The 23,193-nt window shown below is 45.8% G+C and overlaps 2 protein-coding genes across 3 annotated transcripts in view; one reads left to right on the forward strand and one right to left on the reverse strand.

The window, feature by feature from the left end:
* Nucleotides 1-15,347, forward strand: part of ANKFY1 (ankyrin repeat and FYVE domain containing 1) — a 32,130-nt gene extending 16,783 nt beyond the window's left edge. For both annotated transcript variants that reach the window (XM_059487248.1, XM_059487249.1), the window contains exons 11-25: nt 164-261; nt 659-884; nt 1,825-1,923; nt 2,293-2,446; nt 3,345-3,513; nt 4,678-4,796; nt 5,139-5,295; nt 6,260-6,460; nt 7,683-7,859; nt 8,754-8,901; nt 9,169-9,259; nt 9,649-9,773; nt 10,034-10,180; nt 10,664-10,754; nt 11,720-15,347. In XM_059487248.1, coding sequence (XP_059343231.1) covers nt 164-261; nt 659-884; nt 1,825-1,923; nt 2,293-2,446; nt 3,345-3,513; nt 4,678-4,796; nt 5,139-5,295; nt 6,260-6,460; nt 7,683-7,859; nt 8,754-8,901; nt 9,169-9,259; nt 9,649-9,773; nt 10,034-10,180; nt 10,664-10,754; nt 11,720-11,852 — 2,135 coding nt within the window. In that variant the 3' untranslated portion in view covers nt 11,853-15,347. The remainder of the gene's footprint in view (nt 1-163; nt 262-658; nt 885-1,824; nt 1,924-2,292; nt 2,447-3,344; nt 3,514-4,677; nt 4,797-5,138; nt 5,296-6,259; nt 6,461-7,682; nt 7,860-8,753; nt 8,902-9,168; nt 9,260-9,648; nt 9,774-10,033; nt 10,181-10,663; nt 10,755-11,719) is intronic.
* Nucleotides 15,348-16,057: 710 nt separating this feature from the next.
* LOC132082818 (neuferricin) lies at nt 16,058-21,571 on the reverse strand. The gene is made up of 4 exons (XM_059487250.1): nt 21,349-21,571; nt 20,639-20,779; nt 19,974-20,160; nt 16,058-18,296 (listed from the first exon to the last, which is right to left on the reverse strand). The coding sequence occupies exons 1-4, from the start codon at nt 21,569-21,571 to the stop codon at nt 18,080-18,082; spliced, it is 768 nt and encodes a 255-aa protein (XP_059343233.1). The 3' UTR covers nt 16,058-18,079.
* Nucleotides 21,572-23,193: the final 1,622 nt, after the last annotated feature.

Consider the following 23,193-nt stretch of genomic DNA (forward strand, 5'->3'; position numbering starts at 1 on the left):
GTGTAATCACTAAATGGAAGTGCATGTGACAATTGGAAGGGGGCTTCTACCAACCTAATAGCAAGGGTTTTCCTTGTTGACTTCAAAGTGTAGTGGGGAAGGTGTTAGCACACTTCAGTATCAAAGTGTGGTTGGAATAACAGTGTCCATGGTTTTTCTTTAGGAAACTGCTTGCTTCAGAGAGCAGCTGGTGCAGGAAATGAGGCAGCCTCTCTCTTCCTAGCAACGCATGGAGCAAAAGTCAACCACCAAAACAAATGGGTAAAAGCAGAAACTTACTCTGAAAGTTTCCTTACTTCTCTTCAAAAATAAGATAGCAGAGATTTCTTATAGCTAAACCATAGCTTAAAGCAAGTTGGAGCACTTTGTGAACCTTTGCATGTTTTCAGGTATTTGCTAGTGACCACTTGCATTCTTGTGGTGCTGTTCTTGCAGAATCACCAGCTGTTAACATGCTTTTAGCACTTACTGCAGTGCCTCGTGTAATAAAATCCTTAGTAAAAGCTAACTCATGTAGTTTGGAGCTCCTAATGAGCTTCAGTGACTAGGGGTGAAACTCTTCACCAGCTCTTGTAATTTTAATAGTTTAATTTTAAGAGTTTAAAAGCTGTTTCTCCTCATGTCTCAAGCTGTTAACTCAGCACCTTGTTTATTAAAGGGAGAAACCCCACTGCACACAGCCTGCAGGCATGGCCTGGCAAACCTGACGGCAGAGCTCCTGCAGCAAGGAGCCAATCCCAACATCCAGACAGCAGAAGCAGTGCCTGGGCAGAAGGATGCACCTGCTCCTCCATCAGCAGAGAATGTTCATCTGCAAACTCCCCTTCACATGGCTATTGCTTACAACCACCCAGATGTGGTGTCAGTCATCCTAGAACAAAAAGGTGGGTGTCCTGACTTGATGCTGCAGTGAATTGGTGTGTCAGGATGGCATTCAAGGTGTTCTGACAAACTACTAAGAAAGCAGATCTTCCTGTAAGCAGTGTTTAAGTATAGCAATTAATAAGACCGGCTAACTAGTCTTAAAACATCTGCTTGTTTAAACAAGGACATTATTTTGTCTGTTTGTAAATTCCCCACTGTAGATAATGGACTTGAGCAGTTAGTCTTGGGTTCTGTTACAGCTGAGATAGCTTCAAAGCATTTGCTTCAGTTGGATGCTGGAAGCAATTTTGGATTAAGACATTTTTCTGTGGTGAGACTTCTGCCTCCCTCAACTCCTTACTAAGAGGACTTTATACAGAGCAATACTGGTGTTTTAGTAGAGTTGAGACTTGAGTACTCAAATACCAGCAGATGAGTTCATTAAATGCTACTAATCAGCTTTCTAGCATCAGGAGGGAATTTGACAGCTGAAGCAGGGCCAGTTTTGTCTCCTACCATAAGTGGGATTTAGCAGGAAGTAGGTAAACTGGGGTAAATATTGCCCATCCCAGGTAAATACTGCCCATCCCAGTAGGTGATCTGGGGTAAATATTGCCCATCCCAGGCTGCACCATATTGTGGAGCCTCCACTCTTCATTCTCAGAGCCTTGTATATACCACTCTATTTGGAATTGCACCTAGAAAGGGACAGGTTAACCCTCTTAGCTAGAAAATTGATTTTTTTTCTCTGTATATGTGTTAAGATCAGTCAGTAGTGGCAATATGGTCTGAATCCTAGGCAGTGTCACATCAGGGAAGCTGAAGGTGCTTTGCTCAGATCTTACACACTGACTGCTAAAGGAACAGCTTAGTACAAACTGTGGCATTGCTGCTGCAGCTTTCAGGTTGTGGCTGCAGGTCAAGTACAAGCATACCCTAATTCCTTGTGCTTTCTTGTAGCTAATGCTCTTCATGCTACCAACAATTTGCAAATTATTCCTGACTTTAGTCTGAAGGACTCAAGAGACCAGACTGTGCTGGGATTGGCTCTTTGGACAGGTATGTGCCTTCAGGATGTGAAGCTACTACAGGAACAAGATTTTCTTAAAGATAAAACAGCTGCTGTGTGTTCATGTTCTGGCTTGTGCTGCTGGGGAGGAGTTGTCAAAGAGAGCTTTAGATGGTTCTTCATATTTTAAAATTAGTGTTCACATATGACTTAGTGAAAGATTTCTAGTCCTGCAGCTTCTGCCCAGGACTGTGCTTGCACTTTAGTGGAATTCTTCCTCTGTGAACCCACTGGTAGTTTTCATATCAGATGAAAACTATTAATCATATTGTCTGTGCACATTAACTTGAGTCTATTAGTCTCAGTGTGTCTGTTTTATAGAACTGAAGGTGAAATACTAATGAGCTTGTTCTGTTCAGGCATGCACACAATAGCAGCCCAGCTGCTGGGATCTGGGGCATCCATCAATGACACCATGTCAGATGGACAGACGCTACTGCACATGGCAATCCAGAGGCAGGACAGTAAGAGTGCCCTCTTCCTGCTGGAACACCAGGCAGATATAAATGTCAGGTAAGCTCCTAACTGACAGAACTCTCACCTGTGTATGTGTCTAGGAGCAGGTGCTGACTGCCTTTGTATAATGGCTTGAGATTTGTTCCAGATCTGATTTACACATAGTTGTGTTTGGCACTGTTTTGTGGCACTGGTTATGGCTGAGGGATTACATGCGTTAACTTGGTCCTAGGTACAGCTCCATTAGTCAGTACCTCCTCTTGAGGCTGCAGAAGGAGGTGCCACTTAATTCAGGGTAAAACAGCTTCCTCTGTGGCAGACTGAAGTCCTAGAGACAGCCCTAGAGGCACTGAGCTTCTATTGTCTCATCCATTTGCCAGCTTGTTAGAGCTGCATGTTTGCTACCATCTAAAATAATTAGATACTGATCCAGCAACAGGAGTCTGATAATCTTTCCTCCTCAGTGTCTCCTAGACAACTTACATTAGACTTAACAGAACATTTGTCTGCTTACATGACTGACAGGCTGTCTGTTAAATTTGGCAAGCTGTACTGTAATGAATGGGTACAAACTGCCTAAAGCTGCTGTTCTGACTTCAACTTTTTAACAGTTGGTATTTGACTGTTGCTTGAAGTGTTCCACGTTGGAGACAAAGCTGTTTGCTTCTGTGGCAGCAGGCTGGCTCAGAAAGAACTCTGTTCAAATAATGGCTGCACTGAAGGAATTGAATGTCTCTGAGCTAAGAACACTGACTTGTTTTTCCAACTGTAGAAATCAATCACTTGCTAAAAGTGAAGGGGAGAGAAAGGTAGACTAGAGAGCTGTGATGAAATACATGGTGTGTTTGTGATGCAAAAATACATACAACAGGAGTTAATTCTTGGCTATGCCAATTAAGTGCTGTTGCTGAACTTTATAATGCATCTGTAACACTTGGAAGTGTCCCTGCTGCAGGACCCAGGATGGACAGACAGCCCTGCAGCTGGCCATCCAAAACCAGCTCCCACTGGTGGTGGATGCCATTTGTACCAGGGGAGCAGACATGTCTGTGCCTGATGAGAAAGGAAATCCTCCCTTGTGGCTTGCCTTGGAAAACAACCTGGAAGACATTGCATCAACTCTGGTAAGAGTCAGGTGGCTTTAGTCTCACTTTTGTTCATCTTCCTAGCAGCAAAATGCTTCATCAGCAAAAGCAAACTCAATGCATGAAAATAACAGACTAGTCCAATATTACTAATTTCTGGAGGTCTTTTCTTCACCAGAAATTCCTCTTTACTGCAGGAATCTTATAAATACTGTAGTGTGCATGACCAAATATCTGGCAGCCACTTTAATAAAAAAATATATTCTATATATATCCTGCTGTCTGGATTCCTGATCTGGATGGAGTAAGGATCTGCTTAGATCAATCTGTAGCATACACAACTTGTGTAATTATCAGCTTTCTGAATAAAACTAAATAGTCATTTTATGCTTTAATGTATGTGCTTTTTATTGCATCTTAACATTGAACGAAGAAGGTCTTTAAATGCTCATATTTTCTTTAAAGACTGTTTACTTTCAGGCGTGGATGATACAACAGATTTCCTAGGATACACAGGTAGACCTCCTTGTGTCTTTTTCATAAGGGGGTTACTTGGAAGCTTTGTCCAATTGTCTGCTAGAGACAACTGGTTAAAAATGTGACGTGAGAAATATGTTTTGTAGCTGTTCTTGACTGTGTTCATCAGCACTTTTCTATGGAGTCAACACTCTTAACTGCTCATCTTTAAACCTTGTCAATAGTTTGTCAAGTGGAGTAGAACAAGTCTTAAGTGCCTCATTGCTCAAGTACATAGTTCTCTAGTTGAAGAATACAAATATTAGCAATACAGTTCCTGGAAAAAACTTCTCTCTGTTTAGCTGAATGTCTGAGCAAGCAGGGAACTGGGCCAGACCTTCAAAAGCAATGTCTGCTGTTGCTGCTTGATTTACTGTAGGTGCCTGTCATTGCTGAAAATGAGGTAACTAGTCCAACCTGCTTTAGATCTGTCTATCAAAGTGTATGGACAAATATTTGAATTGTTAGTAAATACCACCTAATTAAGGATTACACAGTAAACTGATAAAAGTATTGTTCTGGAGGACTTTAATATAGCTTCCTGAAATTCAGTGACTGTCACAGGAATAGACAAGACAAGTCAAGTTTTACCTCTAGGGGATAATGTTCCAGAAGCATTAGTCAGGGACTATAGTAGGAACCTATTAAAAAAAACCCTTCATTGTGTCATTGGACTTCTCTTTCCAGGTCAGGCATGGCTGTGATGCCACGTGTTGGGGGTCAGGACCCAGTGGCTGCTCACAAACCCTTCTGCACAGAGCCATTGATGAGAACAGTGAACAGATTGCTTGTTTCCTGATCCGCAGGTCAGAGCCCTTCCCAAACACAAAGCTCTAACATGCATGTGGGGTGTTCCTGGCATAAATTAATTGAATGCTCTCTTAAATCAGTAACAACTGTGCTTCCTTAGGCTTTTGCTGGGTGGGTGATGCTCAGGGAATTCTGACCAATCCAAAGGACACGTTCTGTTATCTGTAATAGCATCATTTTCTTGATGACAAGAGTCAAACCAAAACCAGGAACTTGGGATTTTGTAGAATGTGTCAGCAGTTGCTGTGTCAGCTCTTGGAATCTTTTCTGTGACCTCTACTGAAGCAGTTTAAATCTGGATTAAACATAATGAATTGACTGCACTGTGTTTGTTGTAGTGGGTGTGATGTGAATAGTCCCAGAAAGCCAGGCCCAAATGGGGAAGGAGAAGAGGAAGCCCATGATGGACAGACACCCCTGCACTTGGCAGCCTGCTGGGGACTGGAGGAGGTGATCCAGTGCCTTCTGGAGTTTGGTGCCAATGTCAATGCTCAGGTATGTGGACAAATCATGCACAATTTTTAAAAGTAAATTCTTTTCCCCCAATGTACTGAAAACAAACTTTTCTCTCACCTGTGTATTTTGCATGATAGAGAAAAGAGAATCTTGCTCTTAGAGCTGAGCCATGGCAATGACTGGTGCAGCTCTGCTTTCTCTCCCCTCTCCTGTCGCTTTTACCACACCTGGTGCTTGTCTGCCCATGTGGTGGTTAATTCAGGAATTTCCTTCCTGTGCTGAAGGAAAATGATACAGAAAACTTACTGCAATGTTGGTTTTCTCGTGGAACAGGGGGATACAGTGTGTCCTGTCCCTAGTGTGAGTTAAAGGCAGGAGGACAGCTGTAATTAATAATTAAACCAGCTACAGTGTAAAACCCCAGAATACTCTGCTTTGTTAGTATGTTTGGGAAATGTCTTCTGTTATTGAGTAAACTGAGGTGATGTAAGTATGAGTTACACTTCATTTTTGATTACACAGTAATCCTTAAACAGAAGCTTTATAAATAACAACAAAAGAAATGAATGGATAACATTTTTAGGTCCCGATGCTGTTGAAAGTGACATTAAAATGAATTACAGAACACAGTCACAAAGCAGCCTTGGCTGTAAACTGCTGCTTGATGCAGACAAATGTTTAAACACCTCAGCTGACTTTGCTATTAAATTTGCATGCTAATCTCTGCCCCCAAAATGACTGACTAAATGGGAGATGTTATGGTGAGCTGTTTAAAGGGCTCTGTAGCACAGAATTGAGGTCAACCTGTTGGGAGAAACGAATCTCAATTTGCTTTTCTTACACTGTGTGTTTGAGCCTGCCCTGCAGCTGTTTGGTGTCCATGCTGAAGGAAGCTGGGTAGGTGACAGGACTAAACTACAAAGTTTCCTTGACCCTTCAGAGTTAGGGAAGGATTTCTGTACTACTGAGTCTATATTTAACAAACTTTCTGGTTTCCTTCTAGGATGCAGAAGGAAGAACTCCAATCCATGTTGCCATTAGCAACCAACATAATGTTATCATTCAGCTGATGATTTCACATCCAGATATTAAGCTGAATGTACGTGACAGGCAAGGAATGACTCCCTTTGCTTGTGCCATGACATACAAAAACAATAAAGCAGCTGAAGCAATTTTGAAGAGGGAACCAGGAGCTGCAGAACAGGTAAGCTGGGAGAGTTCAAACCATGCTGGTTTTGTTACTGCACTAGTTTGTGGTAACAGCTGTTTCACAAGCCAGTTCTGTTTTATCCTTTTGTGGCTTTACATGAAATCCATTTGCCAGATGCCAGTTCTCTTAAGCAGGATTTATTAGGAAACTGTAGGTGTTTATGTGATATGTGTAAGAACATTAAGGGTTAGTGTCTTGTCAATTCTTCTTATCCTGTCAATACTAAAATGGGAAACAGGCATATGTGTGTAGAAGGAGAAAATTCTAACTCCACTCTTGTCTTGTGCTGGACTAGTACAGAAATAATCTGTTACCCAGCTCTCCTAAAACTATCCACAACAGAAAACCTGACCTAAAATAACTGAATAATAGATGCTATGCTGCCCTGCTGAACTATAAAACCTCCAACTGTATCTTCAGGCTTCTGGTGTGACACTTCAGGCAGCTGTTCAGGAGATTCTTCCTATCCTGTGTAAGTTTAATTGCCAGTAAAATATGTGAGTGCTTAGTGAGGTCTTGTATTATATCTAAAACATGGTAACAAGTACCGCCAGTTTAAATATGCTTTAACATCAGCTGCAAGGCAAAGTTGAACAACATGTACTTGGTATTAGGCTAGAAAAATAAATTCTCAGGTTGCCCAGAGCAGCTGTGGCTGCCCCATCCCTGGAAGTGTCCAAGGCCAGGTTGGACAGGGCTTGGAGCACCCTGGGATAGTGGAAGGTGCCCCTGTCCATGGCAGGGGGTGGCCTGGATCACCTTGGGAGGTCTCTTCCCTCACAAACCTATGTTTTTTTGAATACATTTTACATCATTGTGGCAGGATCCCATGTTGCTTCCTTCTCCTGGATGAATTGCCAGAGAGACTCAAGCTTGTTTCACTTAACTGAGTTTATCATTAACTGTTGCTCTGTACTTCACCACAACAGCTGTTTACTTCTTGTCTGTCTAAAAATACTGTCCGGTGTGTGGTCAAGAAAGGACAAGGTTGTAAAATTGTGTGAGGCAGACTGGACTGAGCAGTTGCAGCAGATAGTTTCTCAGTTCAGTTATTCAGTAGTCACATCTATCAGGTAAGTGTCAACCAGTGAAAGGAACAGGATTCTACAGTTCAAGCAGAGGGAGCAAGTGTCTCTTAGTGCAAACATGTCCTGCTCCATAAAACCCCTTGTTCTGCAGGAACAACAAACTAATTCCAGTGCCCTCTCTGCCTCAGGTGGATAACAAGGGTCGGAATTTCCTGCACGTGGCCGTGCAGAACTCGGACATCGAGAGCGTGCTGTTCCTGATCAGCGTGCAAGCCAACGTCAACTCGCGCGTGCAGGACGCCTCCAAGCTGACCCCGCTGCACCTGGCAGTGCAGGCTGGCTCCGAGATCATCGTGAGGAACCTGGTGTGTGCTGGGGCTCAGCCTGGCCCTGCTTAAAGTGTGCCCTCTGCTCCCTGCACAGTGCCTGCAGGCTGGTCCCTCACAGCACTGACACCCCTTCTGCTGGAACAAAGCCCCCTGAGCTTGGGCTGTTGGCTGAGCTGCCACAGCAGCCTTCACAGGAGGGTGCTGGGTTTGCAGCAATCACTAGGCTTGGTTCTCTGTTAAGGAACCTTCCCTAGGTCTGGTTCTTTGTAAAGAACCTTCTCTAGGTCTGGCTCTTTACAAAGAATCTTCCCTAGGTCTGGTTCTTTGTAAATAACCTTCCCTAGGTTTGCTTCTTCTTAAAGAGTCTTCCCTTGCCCTTTCTGCACATTTGAACACAAACACACTTGTTGCAGCTCAGTAATTGTACCATTTTATACACTGGAGGCCTGGAAGTATCTCTGTGCAGTAGAGTCCTGTGTGCTTGATTCACAGATATAAACTGTTGGCTAAAATAGCCTGAAACCATCTTTGAACATATTCCTTCTTGCCTCCTGACAGCTGCTTGCAGAACAGAAAACCCCCTTAGCTTGGACTGTTGGCTGAGCTGCCACAGGAGCCTTCACATGAGGATGTTGGGTTTGCAGCAATCACTAGATTTGGCTCTTTGTAAAGAACCTTCCCTAGGTTTGATTCTTCACAAAGAACCTTCCCTGGGTTTGGCTCTTTGTAAAGAATCTTTCCTTGCCCTTTCTGCACTTTGATCACAAACACAAGTTGTAGCATCTCAGTAATTGTACCATTTTATGCACTCTGGAGGCCTAGAAGTATCTCTGTACAATAAAGTCTTGTGTGCTTATTCACAGAAATAAGCTGTTGGCTAAAATAGCCCTGAAACCATCTTTGAACATTTTCCTTCTTTCCTCCTGCCAGCTCCTTGCAGGTGCCCAGGTGAATGAACTGACCAAGCACCGTCAGACTGCTCTTCACTTAGCAGCCCAGCAAGACCTGCCCACCATTTGTTCAGTCCTTCTGGAGAATGGAGTGGACTTTGCAGCTGTAGATGAAAATGGAAATAATGGTAAACTTTACACAAGTAAATGCACAACACTTCAGTAGGTCTTTTAATGGTGTGTCCTAGAGGTGGAGAGCTCACTGTGAATGGCCTTGCACTGCAAAGGTGAAAGAATGAAAGTCCAGGAAATCAAAGCAGATGGAAGGAGCTGTTTGAGAAGGAGGGTTGGGAAAGTGGAAGGAGGTTGTTCTGTTTAATTATTAGGCTGTAATTATTGTTGGTACTCAAAGTCTTGAACCTTCTTTTTCTCTTTTTCTTTTTTTAACTGTTCAGCTCTGCATCTGGCAGTGATGCATGGCCGGCTCAACAACATCCGGGTCCTCCTCACAGAGTGCAATGTAGATGCAGAAGCCTTTAATATCAGGTAATTATTTATATTCTAATAATATCAGGTAATTAAAGCCTTTAATTTTAATATCAGGTAATTATTTATATTTTAATAATATCAGGTAACAGGCTAAAAGAACCATTTTGTGTTTTAAAATACATGCTGCTTAAAAATATATTTTTGGCTTGTATTATATTATTTATACACAAATTTGGAAGTGTGCAGATGATGCTGTGTCTAAATTCTGTGCCAATTATATCTATACCCCAAGGAAGGAAAGTTAAGTAGGCAGTTGAGTGTGATGTACTGAATTACTGAGATGTAGCATTGTTCAAGTCTGAACCAAACTTGAAAGCAAGGAGAGTTGGATGAGTAACTGCAGTAGCAAGCAGACTTTGATCAGGGTAACAATCTCTTTTCCCCAGAGGCCAGTCACCAATGCATATTTTGGGACAATATGGGAAAGATAATGCAGCAGCCATCTGTGACCTCTTCTTGGAGTGTATGCCAGAATACCCTCTAGACAAACCTGATGCTGAAGGAAACACAGGTAGGTGAGACTCAGCAACTACTAAACTTGAAAGTAATCAAGTTGTATTCATGGTATGTCACTTTTAAAGCTGGAATAATTGCCAGTAGTATGTTAAATACAGTAGGAATACTGTATTTATGGAAATACAATATATGGAAACTTAAAAACTAAAGATCCTCTCTGAACTGGATGTAACACAATCTACCACTCTGTTAGCTGGCTTTTATTTTTCAGTGCTCCTCTTGGCTTACATGAACTGTCTGGCTTTTATTTTTCAGTGCTCCTCTTGGCTTACATGAAGGGAAATGCCAACTTGTGTCGTGCAATAGTGAGAGCTGGGGCTCGCTTGGGAGTTAACAATAACCAAGGAGTCAATATCTTCAACTATCAAGTGGCTACAAAGCAGCTTCTCTTTAGATTGCTGGGTAAGTACCACTTGCTGTGATGGGAAAGTATTTCTGGCTTTTGCTTCCAGGATATTTCAGAGGAAAAAACTCTGGGCTTCTGACTTAGATGACAGTAATTCCAGAGAGGCAAAACTTGTGAATTTTGTACTACTAACAGTGCAGAGTAGAAATACTAGTTCTTCTGGTGATTAGCTGAAAAGTTGTACAATGCAGACTGTTAGATGCTACTTTTTTTGGAAGGTTAGACCTGGAAATCTTGGCTGGTTGTGTAGTCCAATGTAGCTTAAAACACAGACACTGCTTTTTAACTGGTGCTGTACAGTTGCTGTGGACAATGTGATGGAAAGCAACTACAGATTATCTACAAAGGAGACTCCAGCTCCTGCAAGAGTAGTGAATCCATTACACTGAATGCAGCCTAGAACTGGAAAAGCCTTCAGGTTTAGTGTACTCAGAACATGTCTGAGCCCATTTTGCCTTCACATTTTTACCTCTTAACAGATATGCTGACAAAAGAACCTCCCTGGTGTGATGGCTCCAACTGCTACGAATGTGCTGCCAAATTTGGAGTCACGACAAGAAAGCATCACTGGTAATATGAGCCCCCTTGCTGTGCTTACAGGGAAATGGATTCCTCCCCAAATGTAGCTGGGCTTGCTCCTAATAGCTTAGGTGTTAATATAGGTGTACAACCACTAATCCAGCTGAAATATTCCATTCCATTCTGTCTTAGATCAGAAACTTGTAGTCTGACTGAAATAATATTTTAAGCAGCTTGTGCATTTAATATTTTGATTAGTTATAAATGAGAAATCATGTCCAAGTTCCAGTAGTGAAACAGGATTTAAATACCCAGTTGTCAGAGAGAGTGTGAGGCACTTCACTCCACAGAAGAGCAACAATACATTTTATTAAGAGAGTGAGTTAATAGAAGTTCAGTGGTAAATGTGGCAGTGGTTTATCAGGAGTTGATTATTTCCTGCATAGAGGTTGGGGTTGGGGAGAGCCTCCTGTGGGGGCAGGAGGTTCAGAGAGAGCAGCCACTGGGGCTGTGGCTGACACAGGAGAGACAGGAGGAAGCACAGCACCACCACAGTGGTAGGATGACCTGCTCCAAAAGAGGTGGCAGATTGAGGCAGGAGTTCACAGCTTAAGTTTGGGATCTTGTTGGCAGTGTGGAAATGGTTGAAGATGAACATGAGCTGCTCTTCTGTAGATAGTTGCCTTTTTAAATAGTCTGAACTTGTACAAAACATGCTGGTTGGAAGGGGGTTAAGCTAAGATTTTTCTTAGCTCAGAGAAGCTACACATGCCTCACTTGAAGCAGTACCATGTGACTCACTAGTACAGAACCAGCATGTGCTGTTGGCATTAGTCAGTTATTCCAAAATATCAGAAAGATACAAGACAAATATCAGAAGATACAAGATAATCATAGCTTTTCAACTGCTAATGTATATTTAATGATGCTATAATTGATAAAGAATGTCAGACAGTAACATCCTGGTGTTCACCAGGAGGGAATTCACTTTTCTCCCACCTCTCTTCTGTCAACAGCCGACACTGTGGACGCCTGCTCTGCCATAAGTGCTCAACAAAGGAGATTCCTATCATAAAATTTGATCTGAACAAGCCAGTTCGAGTTTGCAACATCTGCTTTGATGTCCTGACTCTGGGAGGAGTCTCCTAGTATGCTGTGGAAGTAAAGGGATTCCCAGTCAGTGCTCCTGACAGCAGCTCTGCTTACAAGCCCTCTGGATAGGGAAGAGGAGGCTTACACATGTCTTCTGCAATAGACTGAACTAATTAAGGACCCTGTTATGATATACTCTGGTATAAATGATTTTCTATGACTGTAAATGTATCAGGCTGCGATAGACTTCACTAGGAATCAGAGTGGATTGTTGGAACCAAGTGACAAAAGAATTGAGACCCTCTTCTAGTTGCAGTGGGGTATGGAAGCTGAAATTTGTTCTGATTGAATCTGCATAAAACAGGTCTGTCCTCAACATGGTGCTTTGCACTGAGCAACTCTGTTAAGTCCTGTGGCTTTCAGGCTGCTTAGTAGAGATGGTATTAAGTTTCAGGGTAACCAGGTATCTTTCTTTGCTTTGTCTTAAAGATAAATGTTCCCCTTCTCTAGAGAAGACTTTTTGTGAAGCTAAACTGAGCTGTTGCAACCACTATTCAAGAAACTCTTCAGACCTGGGGGTAGTTCTAAGTATAGCTCAAGAATTGTGGCCTTACAACAGAAAGCTTTACCACATCTGATGCAAAGCAGTCAGAATTGCAGATCCACATCTTGATACCTCCTCAACAAATGACTCGTTAGCTTTAGCATGTTCAAGAGAAGTGCAAGATTTGTTTTAGGAAAATGCTCTTGCTCATACCTGCTGGAACTGTCAGTCTTCATTGCACTGTCATATTTATGTAGCTGGTCCTTGCAGTCCATGGCACTTGTACAAATGACCATGAGTTTGCTGAAAGGCTGAGCATGTGCTAAAGGAGAAACACTAAAAGTGGTGGAGTCTAACTCCCAGTACAGCAATAAATGCTGAAGTGCATTAGGAGTCCCAGGAGGGAGAGAAACACTTTCTGGGGCTTGAGGGGCCTGGTAACTGCTGTGGGAGAGTCAGAAACCCTGCCAAGTGTGGAATGTGCTGCACCTCTAGACACTAAACCTGGGCCCATTTTCAGCAAGATTGCTGGGGAGTGGGAGTGTACATGGAGGCTTCCTGTTAGGAGTAAGCTGCAGGGTTTTAATCTAGGCTGGTTGTACTCTCTTCAACATGCTGAATCTGTGGAAACCTACCACCACATTGTCTGGGTAAACAGGAAAGTATTTGACTGGCAGACCAGCTTGTGATTTGGTGGGCAAAGGCTTCAGTTAGAAAAATGGGTACTTAAACAAAACTACATGAGATAAAGCTAGTATAGACTCAATTCAGCATTCCTCATCTTTACTCCATGAATTGGTGTGCATTTTTTAATGACTGTTATCTCCAGTGAACTGGATGGACAGGTGATGATGTGTTGCCCTGTTTGGAGCAGTGACTTGTTGGTCTTGAAGAGTGAGAGGAGATGATGAACCAGGCTGCTCCTGTTACAGGAAACTTTCTCAGTTTTTCTCAAGCTTGTACAAGGAGAGGACAGGAGAGGGTGCAATTGCTGACATTTGTATGATTAATTTCACATCAAGTCTCACTTGATCTGCACTTTGATCTTCCAAAATGCCTATGTTGTAACTGGAATCACCCCTGTACCACTAGGGAAGAACAATGGATGAAACACAAACTTGCCTCACTGTTTGATGTCTGCTGCTGACATGTTGCAACAGAATGCTCTGGGTAACACAGCTGGTCTCTAACACAGTTCCTAATGCAAATGGGGCACCTCTGGCACAATGCTGTGGGTGAATGAGGGAAAATAGTGCTGTCAGTTAGTGGTAGCTGCAGTAATTGTTGGTGTCAGTTAACTACAATCTACAGTTTGGGAGTTTTTGAGTGAAAGAGATGATGGAAAATATTGTATGTCTGGTATTTCAGGATGTCACTGGTTGCAGATCTCTAGCAGTGAAAGAATGATGGAAAGTGCATTTGGTGAAAGAAGTCTTGACTGTAATCCCACGGTAACATGTTGTTTTCCTTCTTGGTTTGGAGCTGAAGTGCTGTGGAGGGGTAAGGGTGTGCTCAGAATGCTGAAAGTGCAGAGGAGGGGTTTTCCTGTGGGCTTCAGCCTGGTGGGGAAACTGCACATATGTAATTGCCAAAGCATTTAAACATCACTGTTTCAGTGGCTTCTCTGATGTAAGGGCAAGGGAACAGGAAAGCAGTGATGGAAAATGTGGATCTGGTGAAAATTCAGATTAACCGAATGGCAAGTTAAGGCTGGGTAGTTGCTTTCTAAAAAATAGGATCTTGATTATAACTGTAAAACTCTGGGAAAGATCTGGAAACCACCTGTAGTGCTCCTGGTTTGCTGTTTACAGCCAGTACTCTCCCAGCTTACTTACTGAAGTCTGAAAGGAAAGTAGATTATTGTTAAATGTACAGCCTGAGGTGTTTGTTTAATTTAAAGCAACTAAATTCAGCAAATTTGATCTTTTAAAGTGCCTTTGAGATAGTTTCCTTCCGGCCAACTCTAAATAGCTTTCTGCCAGAGCTAAAGAGGGAAAGCTCACAACTTGAACCAAAACCCACCTTAGTTCTTTTCTAGTTCAGCTGAGGAGTTGACCCCTCCAGACAACTGCTGGGGCTCAGTCCCTCACACACTCTGCCTGGTGTTGGTCTGAGCTCTCAGACCACTGAGGTTTTTTGGGAGTTTTGCTGGCAATGCTCCACTACAGGGTACAAATGTGAATGAGGCACTTGTAATGTAGTGGTGGTCAACACATTTCTAACTCTAAACAACTGCTCTTCCCTTTTTGTAGCATAATACAGTTGTTACCAACCCCCCCACCCCTCTTAGCCCTGCTTTTAGTGGTAAATATTAACTCAAGTCTGCCAAGCATTGAACAAAGGGTTAGATGGGAACTCAGTTTGTGTCCCTGCAGTGCTGCTGTCACACAAGGCTCCAGGCACTTCAGCAGGGGTGCATGGGAGGTCGGGTGGCTCCTGCTGTAGTTTTTGTTCTGAGACTGGATTCCTTTTGCCTGCAGTCACCCAGCACTCTTACACAAGCACAAGCCGTGGTCTGGCTGGAATTTCTGTCTATGAAAGGTGCAGTCACTGTTTCACACCACTGAGTGGAGTGAGAACGCTGCTGCTGGAGGCACTAACAGAGCAGAGTGAGTTGCTGGCTAAAAGCTGTCATGCCTTAATGACTTCCCGTGCTGGAGATAACAGCTCATCCAACTGCTCCTCTAGTGCTTATAAACTAACATGTAACAGTATGGGAGGCCAAGGCTGGATGGTTTTGTAGATCAAATGTTAATAGCAAGTTCTCTTTTTTCTGTAACCAGCAGAGGTGGTCACTGCAGCAAACTCATCTCTAGAAAAATCAAAGCTTGTATGAGTGACAGAAATAACTGAACCTTCTAATACCCTCTGTGAAATAGAAAAGGAAGTCTTAGAACAATGGCATTTTATCTGCAATGTTTGTCTGGAGTTGTTGTAAAAATGTATTTTTCCAATATGCATTACTTCGTTGTGTAATGATTCTACTTGTAATAAAATGCAGAACTAGATGATGCATTGTGAGGTGAAACCTTGCTAAGGAAGTGTCTGCTCCTGTAGAGGCAGCTGCCCCTCTACAACTTATCCTGACAAACCACGAAGAAATCCAGGGATCCAACATCCAACTGGGCACAACAGCTTTATTCTTTGTTCTGAGATTAGTCCAGGTATTCATTGTCATGTTGTGGAACTGCTCCAACTGTTCTTTTGGCTGTCAAGGTCTGGTGTTCTGGTTTGTACCATGTAGTCATCTCAAATGCCTTATACTAGACTTACCTATAATCAGTTTTGTGAAACAAACCCGAGCTCCTGGGGCCAGAGCTGCTTCAGGGAGTTCACAGCTCAGGTTCCCAGCCCTGGGAGCACTCAGAGCTGTGTGCTGGAGGCAGCTCAGCCCCCTGGAGAGCACAGAGCTGCTGCAGCCTCACTGCAGGACAAGGAAAACTCCAGTGCAATAGCAAACCCAGCCAAGGCTTCTGGGTGAGATTGTGATGCATTATTAGTCTTTTATTAATAAAACTTACTGAAGTACAGATGAATGGTGAGCTTTATTAGAGCACTGTCTGTGGTGACTTGAGCCCTCTGTAGCTGTCACTGTTCCCTTTTCCACCATGGGAGAATCCAGCTGAGCTGCTCAGTGAAGATACTTGGAGCACTTCAGGTCACTGAGGGTGTCTCCCTGTTTGCTTTAATGGATGACTTATTCCTGGTGCAAGGCAAACTCTTCCTCCCCACTGTTTCCAAACCCTAAACTCAGGAATAAGCTATGAACTGATTTCCAACCAACTTTAACTTAAACCAACACCTCCCTGCCCTGCCTTTTTGCAGCAGTTTATTTGATTTTTGTGTAGCTCTTGCAATCAAAACCATCCCCTCAGCACTATTTGCATAGTGAGTGTTCCAGCAAGATAAAACTTGCTCAGAAGGTCAAGCTGGTCCCACCTTCTCTGGGACTGGTTTGCCCTCACAAACTACTTCTTAACAGCATTTAATAGTCTGGGATTTGCTACAGCTTTTAGATGGCTTTAAAAAGCTCTTTTAAAGGTACTTACCAATCATTTGCAGGGATGGTTTCACTACTTTAAATGCAATTTCTTTTTAAAGTGGTGGTGTCTTTTTAAATGTGGCAAAGGCCAAAGTTGTGGAGGCAGTGAAGTGCTGCTTTGCAGCTCTGTGCTGCACCTTTTACACAGCTTGATCTTCAGCTCTGTGTGAAATGAGTTTTCATTTCTCACTCCACCCCCAGAGATGGCTCAAGCCCAGGGCTGAGGTTTGGTTCTGCCACACATCCTGCTCCCCCTGAGTGCCACGGGCTGGCACAGCAGGGCAGTGCCTGCAGGGGCTTCTCTTCAGGATGAAGACAGGTAAAAAACCCCAAAACTAAACCCACAACCCCACTGTTCCAAGCATGTGCAGGTTTAAGTTTGTGTGGCTCCATCCCTGGCAGCCACACAAATGCACTTTCTGTCCATCCCTGTAGCACCCTCTGATTTTTATCAGTGAGAAATGCTGTGATGTGTCCTGCTGCAAGGGAGGGAATGGTGCTTCCTGTAAACTTGCTAATTAACTAACTCATCACTTACATTTTGGGCCTTTCTTCAAAGGTGGTGAAAGCTAAAAATCAGTTTATAAACACTTCCAGGAGCTTACACACAGGTGGCAGCTGCCTTAAGGACAAGAAGTGACCACAACCTGTGCCACCACTGGACCCTGATCTGTATGTCTCTCTCAAAGCCCAGCTCGACCAAAACTGATTTTAACAGCAGATTCCACTAAAACCAGCAAATGCTTCCCTGCAGCTTGAGGTTTGTAGTGCAAGTATTTCTTCCTCCCTTTTAGCCCCACCCAGAGAGGGTAATGACCTGCCCTGTATTTCTGGGAGTCACTCACACTGCTGAATTCTGCCAGCTGTGACACAATACATATGGATTTTAAAAGTGCTGGGTCTTGTAAGGGCACATCCAGCTCAGTCTGACAGGCACAGAGCAGATGGGAAGAAGTCTTATACCAGAATGGAAACAGGAGGCAGATTACAGTAGGATGGTTCTGTTGCCACCCAGGCAACAAAAAGAAAGCTATTTAAAACTACTCCTTCCTGATCAGAACAGTTTGAAAGTGGTGAATCACAGACCAGGACAGTGAGGTTAATATCAAACAACAATCCCCACGGGTGGCTTCAATATCTGGGCTCAGTATCTAATGCAAACACAGTGAGGAAATGCAGCTCTGGCCTTTGCCTTCTCTACTCCAAGAATTTGATAAAGCTTGTGTGTAACTAAACTGTGCAAGTTCCTGATACTGTGGACCTTAATTGCAGAAGAAATTCAGGGTTCTCCTGCTTCCTTTAAACTCCTGGGAGTGAGTCAGGTGCCTGGGAAGGAGCATCAGCAGTGCCTGCAGCAGGACCTGTGGCAGTGATGCTGCAGCAGCTCTGTGCTCCCTGACCTCACTGTCCCACCACTGTGCACACAAACACCCAGTCCCTGACTGCACAGGGAGCAGCTCTAAAACACAATTCAGCCTGTGCATCTTACAGTTTGTTCCCCGGTGCAGAAATATTTCCCATAAAGAAATCATCCTGTTACTTGATTTTTTTAGCCACTGAGCTGGCTGAAGTGTTTCCTCCATCTCCATATATGTTAAAAAGCATCACAAGTCCCATGAGATTGTTCCTGCTTCCTTTGCAGGGCTGGAGCTGCCCACCCCAGTGCGAGGTTTCAGGGCAGGGCTGCCCCTGCCTGGCTCAGCCCGTGGGCAGCACGCACTGCTCGGCCAGGGGATGGCAGCCCTCGTACTGCTGCAGCCGAGGGTCATCCAGGTCGCCTCTGTCGCGGTGCTGGGAGGAGCCAGGCTGGCCCCAGGGCGGCCCCGAGCTCCGGACGCACACGCAGGGAGCGCCCTGCGAGCCGGGGCGGTGCAGCCTCCGCGGGACCCCGGCCCAGCCTCTGGGCACGCCCCCGCTGCGAACCGAAAAGGAAAATCTGTTACAACTCAAACCCAGGGAAATGCTTCCAGTCAATAGAGAATCCTTAGGGAAAAACCTCAGATAATCTGAGCTAAATAGGGTCTAGTTAGTTCTGAACTAGAACTAACACTGAGGTAGGCTTTGCTTCCACAGAATTCACAGAATGACTGGGCTAAAAGAGACCTTAAAGATTGAGTCCAACCCAGCCCCAACACCTCAATTAAACCCTGGCACCCAGTGCCACATCCAGGCTTTGTTCAAACAGCCACCATCCCACAGCCTTCACCTTTTTATTGGCTGTGCTTCAGAAACCTGTGGCCTGGCCCTGGTTCCATCACTGCTGCTGCAGGCTCTGCCCTTCTGAGAGTCACCAGCTCCTGCATTCCATGCTTCCATTGCCAGAGGAATCACAGCCTGATGGAGCACAGCAAAATCCTTTTCTGGAGGTACCTGAATGCTCACAGGTGAGTACACATCTTCACAGAATCACAGTGGCTTGGGTTGGAGGGACCTTAAAGACCCTCCAGCCCACCCCTGCCATGGGCAGGGCCACCTTCCAATAGACCAGGCTCTCCTGGGCCTTCTGTGCTTGACTAAACACTAAACACGGATTTTGGGAGCTGGGGCAGAAGAAAAAGTACTTCCCCAGCTAATTCATTATGTCTCTTTATGTCTAAGTGTCTCTCTATGGGCCAACTCCCCAACCACTGCAGCTTTTACGCCTCTAACACAAGTCCTTGCCACATCACACCTGGTCCCAAGGCTGTCCCCAAGGTCAGTGACACACAGGAGCAGATCCCTAGGGCACACAGAGCTGCTGCTGGGCTGACATGAAGCCCAAGCATTTTGCAGTGTGGTCTGTGAAATGATTTCATCTTCAAACAAAACAGTTCCTAAGCTGAGAGATAGCTACTAACAGGAGAGAAAGGAAATGATTAATCAAAGCTTAACCTCATTTTTATGTGGTTTAAGTGAAAATGTTGTGGTATGAAACTGTCTGAAAAGCACAGGTTAATGCTTGTATTCCTGAGAGGTGACAGAACCTGTTTGAATCCCAGTCCTGCTGGGATTTCTGCCCTGTTTTGCTGAGAACAGGAGATCAGGTGCACATGTGGGAAATTCTTTGATTCCAGTGTGACAGAAGAGGCTCAGGGGGAACTTTCTCACTCTCCACAACTCCCTGACAGGAGGGTGGAGCCAGGTGAAATTCAGGCTGTGCTCACAGGGACAGGGTAAGAGGAAACAGCCTCAAGCTGTGCCAGGGGAGGTTTAGGTTGGATACTTGGGAGAATTTCTTTATGGCAAGGGTGGTCAGGCCCTGGCACAGCTGCCCAGGGCAGTGGTGGAGGCCCCATTCCTGCAGGGATGTAAAAGCTCTGTGGATGTGACATCTCGGGGCACAGGTCAGTGCTGGGGAATGGCTGGACTGGGTGCTCTCACAGGGCTCTTCCCACCTGAACAACCCTGGGAATTCAGGCAGGGACAGAGCCCATGCCTGGCTTATTCCAGCCCTGGCAGCACCACTGCCCACAGAACCTGTGCCAGGTCCCAGAGCTCACCTACCCTGGAGTGTGGTGGCTGCAGGGGCCAGGACACCTTGCCATGCCAGGAGAGGCAGGAACACAGCACAGGGCACCCCAAAAAGCCTCTGCTCCAGAGGGGACAGGCTCACCTCTCTCTGGAGCACCAGAAGCGGGTGCCTTTAGCAGAGCTCCACTCAGAGTTGCAGGGTGGGAACTGCTGCTGCTGCTGCTCACTTTCTGCCTGCAGCTTGAGAGCTTCCTCAATGGCAGCCTCCACCTCCCTCAGGGCTGCTGTCGGTGCCCCATTTTCATCGTAGAATCTGCCCACCAGCTTCCCTGGGAGAGGGGATCAATTAGGACCACAGTGTTTCCAGACCACAGACCTGTTTCCAGGCAAGGAAAATGCATAGTTCTGGTGGGGCTTTATTTTTAATTTGCTATTTAAAAGGAGATGCCACCATGGCCCAATTTTAGAACCAAACTGAGCTTACATCCCTTCAACCCTTGAATCACACAGCAGTTTACCCATATTAATAAACCCATGCAGGACAAGCTTGGGCATTACAGAGCTGAAAACCAAAGCCAGTTTCACCTGCACAACCCAGAAGCCATTCCCCAGAACAATTTCCCTGCACTGCTGCCCCTACATTCTCCTGAGTGATTTCAGGCTGGCTCCATGCTCTGTGCTCAGCAGAGACAATCCAAGCAGGACAGCAGCCAGGTGGGAAAAGGATTAAACCTTCCCTTGGAGGGAAGCAGACCTCAGAGCCCTGCACACCCATCCCCGTGGGAGCCCACCCAGCCCCAGACGTACCCACGGGCTCGTAGTTGTGTCTGTAGAAGCTCAGCCAGCTGTGGATGGAGAGCAGCTCCGCGGGGGACAGCCCCGACACGGAGTCCACCAGCCCCGCCGGGCTGAAATCGCCGCTGGCAAACGCGCGGGTGGCATCTCTGCCTGCGGGCACGGGGGAGAGCACAAGAAACAGGGGTGAGAGCCAACAAGGGTGAGAGCCCTCCCAGAGAGCAAATTCCTCAGCCAAGGAGTGAATCCCTCAGCCGCGGATGAATTCCTCAGCCAAGGAGTGAATCCCCAGCCATGGAGGGAATTCCTCAGCCATGGAATTAATTCCTCAGTCATAGAGTGGATTCCCCAGTCAAGGAGTGACCCCCGCGCCCCAGCCAAGGAGTGAATCCCTCAGCCACGGATTGAATTCCCCAGCCATGGAGTAAATCCCTAAACCATGGAGAAAATCCCTCAGCCAAGGAGTGAATCCCACAGCCATAGAGGGAATTCCTCAGCCATGCAGTGAATCCCCAAGCCTTGGACTGAATACCCCAGCCATGGATGAATTCCCCAGCCTTTGAATGGCCCAACAAGGGCTGAGCTTTCCCTCCTCCCTGCCCGGGCTGCGCTCCGCGGCCGGCGGTGACACCGGGTGACACCCACACCTCCGGGGACGGTTCCCTCCCCAGCCAGGCCACCCCCAGGCCCTCAGACAGCGCTCCCCGCCCCACCGCAGGTACCTGCGAACCCGCTGTACGCGCCGCCGGGCCCGTAGTGCTTGCGGCCCCGCTCCACATTGAACACCCGTCCCAGCAGGGCGAGGTAGAGCCCGGGCTCGCCCGGCGCCCCCCGGTAGCGGCGCAGCTCGGCGGCGCTGAGCAGGCGGGCGCGGGGCTCGAACCCGCGGCGCAGGAGGCAGGCGGCGGCCAGGCCCAGCAGCGCCGCGGCCGCGCCCCGCCACATCGCGCCGCGACAGCGCAGCGCTCGCGCGACAGTTCCCTCGCCGCACGGCAGCGTGCAGGCCCAACCGCGGCCGGCGGGACGGCCGGGCCCAGGGCGCGCTTTACGGCAGCATGGCGGCGGAGCCATGGAGCGCTCCGGGCTGGGGGGAGATGATTTTACACTGAAATAAACGGAGGTGGTTTTACACTGAAATAAACACGAGACCTTTCTCCTTTTTAATTCTACTCATAACAACACCGCCTCCCACCAGCCCAGGCTGCTCCGAACCCCGGCCAACCCCGCCTCGAACACTCCAGGAACGGGGCGGCCACAGCTTCTCTGAGCCCGCCCTCACCACCCTCTGAGTAATGCCGTTGTCCAAATTATTATTACTCTAATTGTATTACTATTTTTAGAACCATTTTATTACTATTAAACTTTTAAAATTTTAAAAACAAGTGATTGCTGCTTTTCACACAGAATCTCTTGTTGTCAGTGCCCTGTGGAGATCACTCATTGTGACCCGCCCAGGGCAGGGGCACCTGGAGCAGGTGACACAGGAGGGTTCAGGTGACTTTGGCATTTTCCAGGGCAGCAGGAGTCCGAAAAAGGACAACCATTAACAAAGGATTAACCCTTAAAAGCAATAGCCTGTTGCATATTCATACACTTCATACATGATGCATAAATTCCATTCAAACACAGGATTCTGTCTGGTCAGTGTCAGCTTCTTCCTCTGAATTCCAACAGCGCCTTCGAGGCAGGAGGAAGTTCATTTCTCCTGATAAGTGGCAACAAATTCTCTTTCTCTGAAAGATTCGGGTGCCCTGTGGCTGCTCTCTCACTGTGAGTCCTTTCTTTAAAAAAAGTACCCTACATAGCATAGTTTCTATATTAACATTTTTTATAGCCTAAAACTATATTTAACACAGTACTTAAGAGAATTAATAGTGCATTACTTTCTAACACTACACATATAATATTCATTTTAATATTTGCAAAAACCAATCATGTTCTATTCTTGTTGTAGTTCATATTTCTCAAGTCCCACACTGTACCAAGCTGTTCTCCTCTGCAGCACAATTCTTCATGTGTCTTCTCAGGGGCTCCTCCTGGGCTCTCGACCCACCCCTATTTATTCCAGTTACCTTCACGAGCTACAGCTGCTCCCCAACTAAGGACTTCGCAGCTGTAGCTCGTTTGGAGTAACTAGGACCCACACACAGATCTTACAGGGACTCTCTCCACAAGGATCCACTTATTTAATACATAGATCTTACAATACATAGATCTTAACAGGGACTCTCTCCATAACATTACATATATTCAAGCCCCCACACAATCATAAAATACACATTTTTCACATCCAGAGAGAGACACTCCGCGCTCTCCCTGCACAAGTCTGTCCCAGTGCTCTGCCACGCTCATGTCAAGGAGTTTTTCTCATGTTGAGGTGAAATTTGTCGTGTGGCCTTCACTCTTCATCCTGTCACTGGGCAGCACTAAAGAGTCTGGCACCGTCCTATTGGCACCTCTTGGGGATACATCTATGAATTAATGAGATCTCCCCACAGAACCGGGCTCGGGTGCCGCTCTCTCCCCGGGATCGCTGTCCCCAGCCCTCGCTGTCCCCCCGGGTCCCC

Source organism: Ammospiza nelsoni, chromosome 21 (genome assembly GCF_027579445.1).
Source record: "Ammospiza nelsoni isolate bAmmNel1 chromosome 21, bAmmNel1.pri, whole genome shotgun sequence".
Classification (NCBI taxonomy): domain Eukaryota; kingdom Metazoa; phylum Chordata; class Aves; order Passeriformes; family Passerellidae; genus Ammospiza; species Ammospiza nelsoni.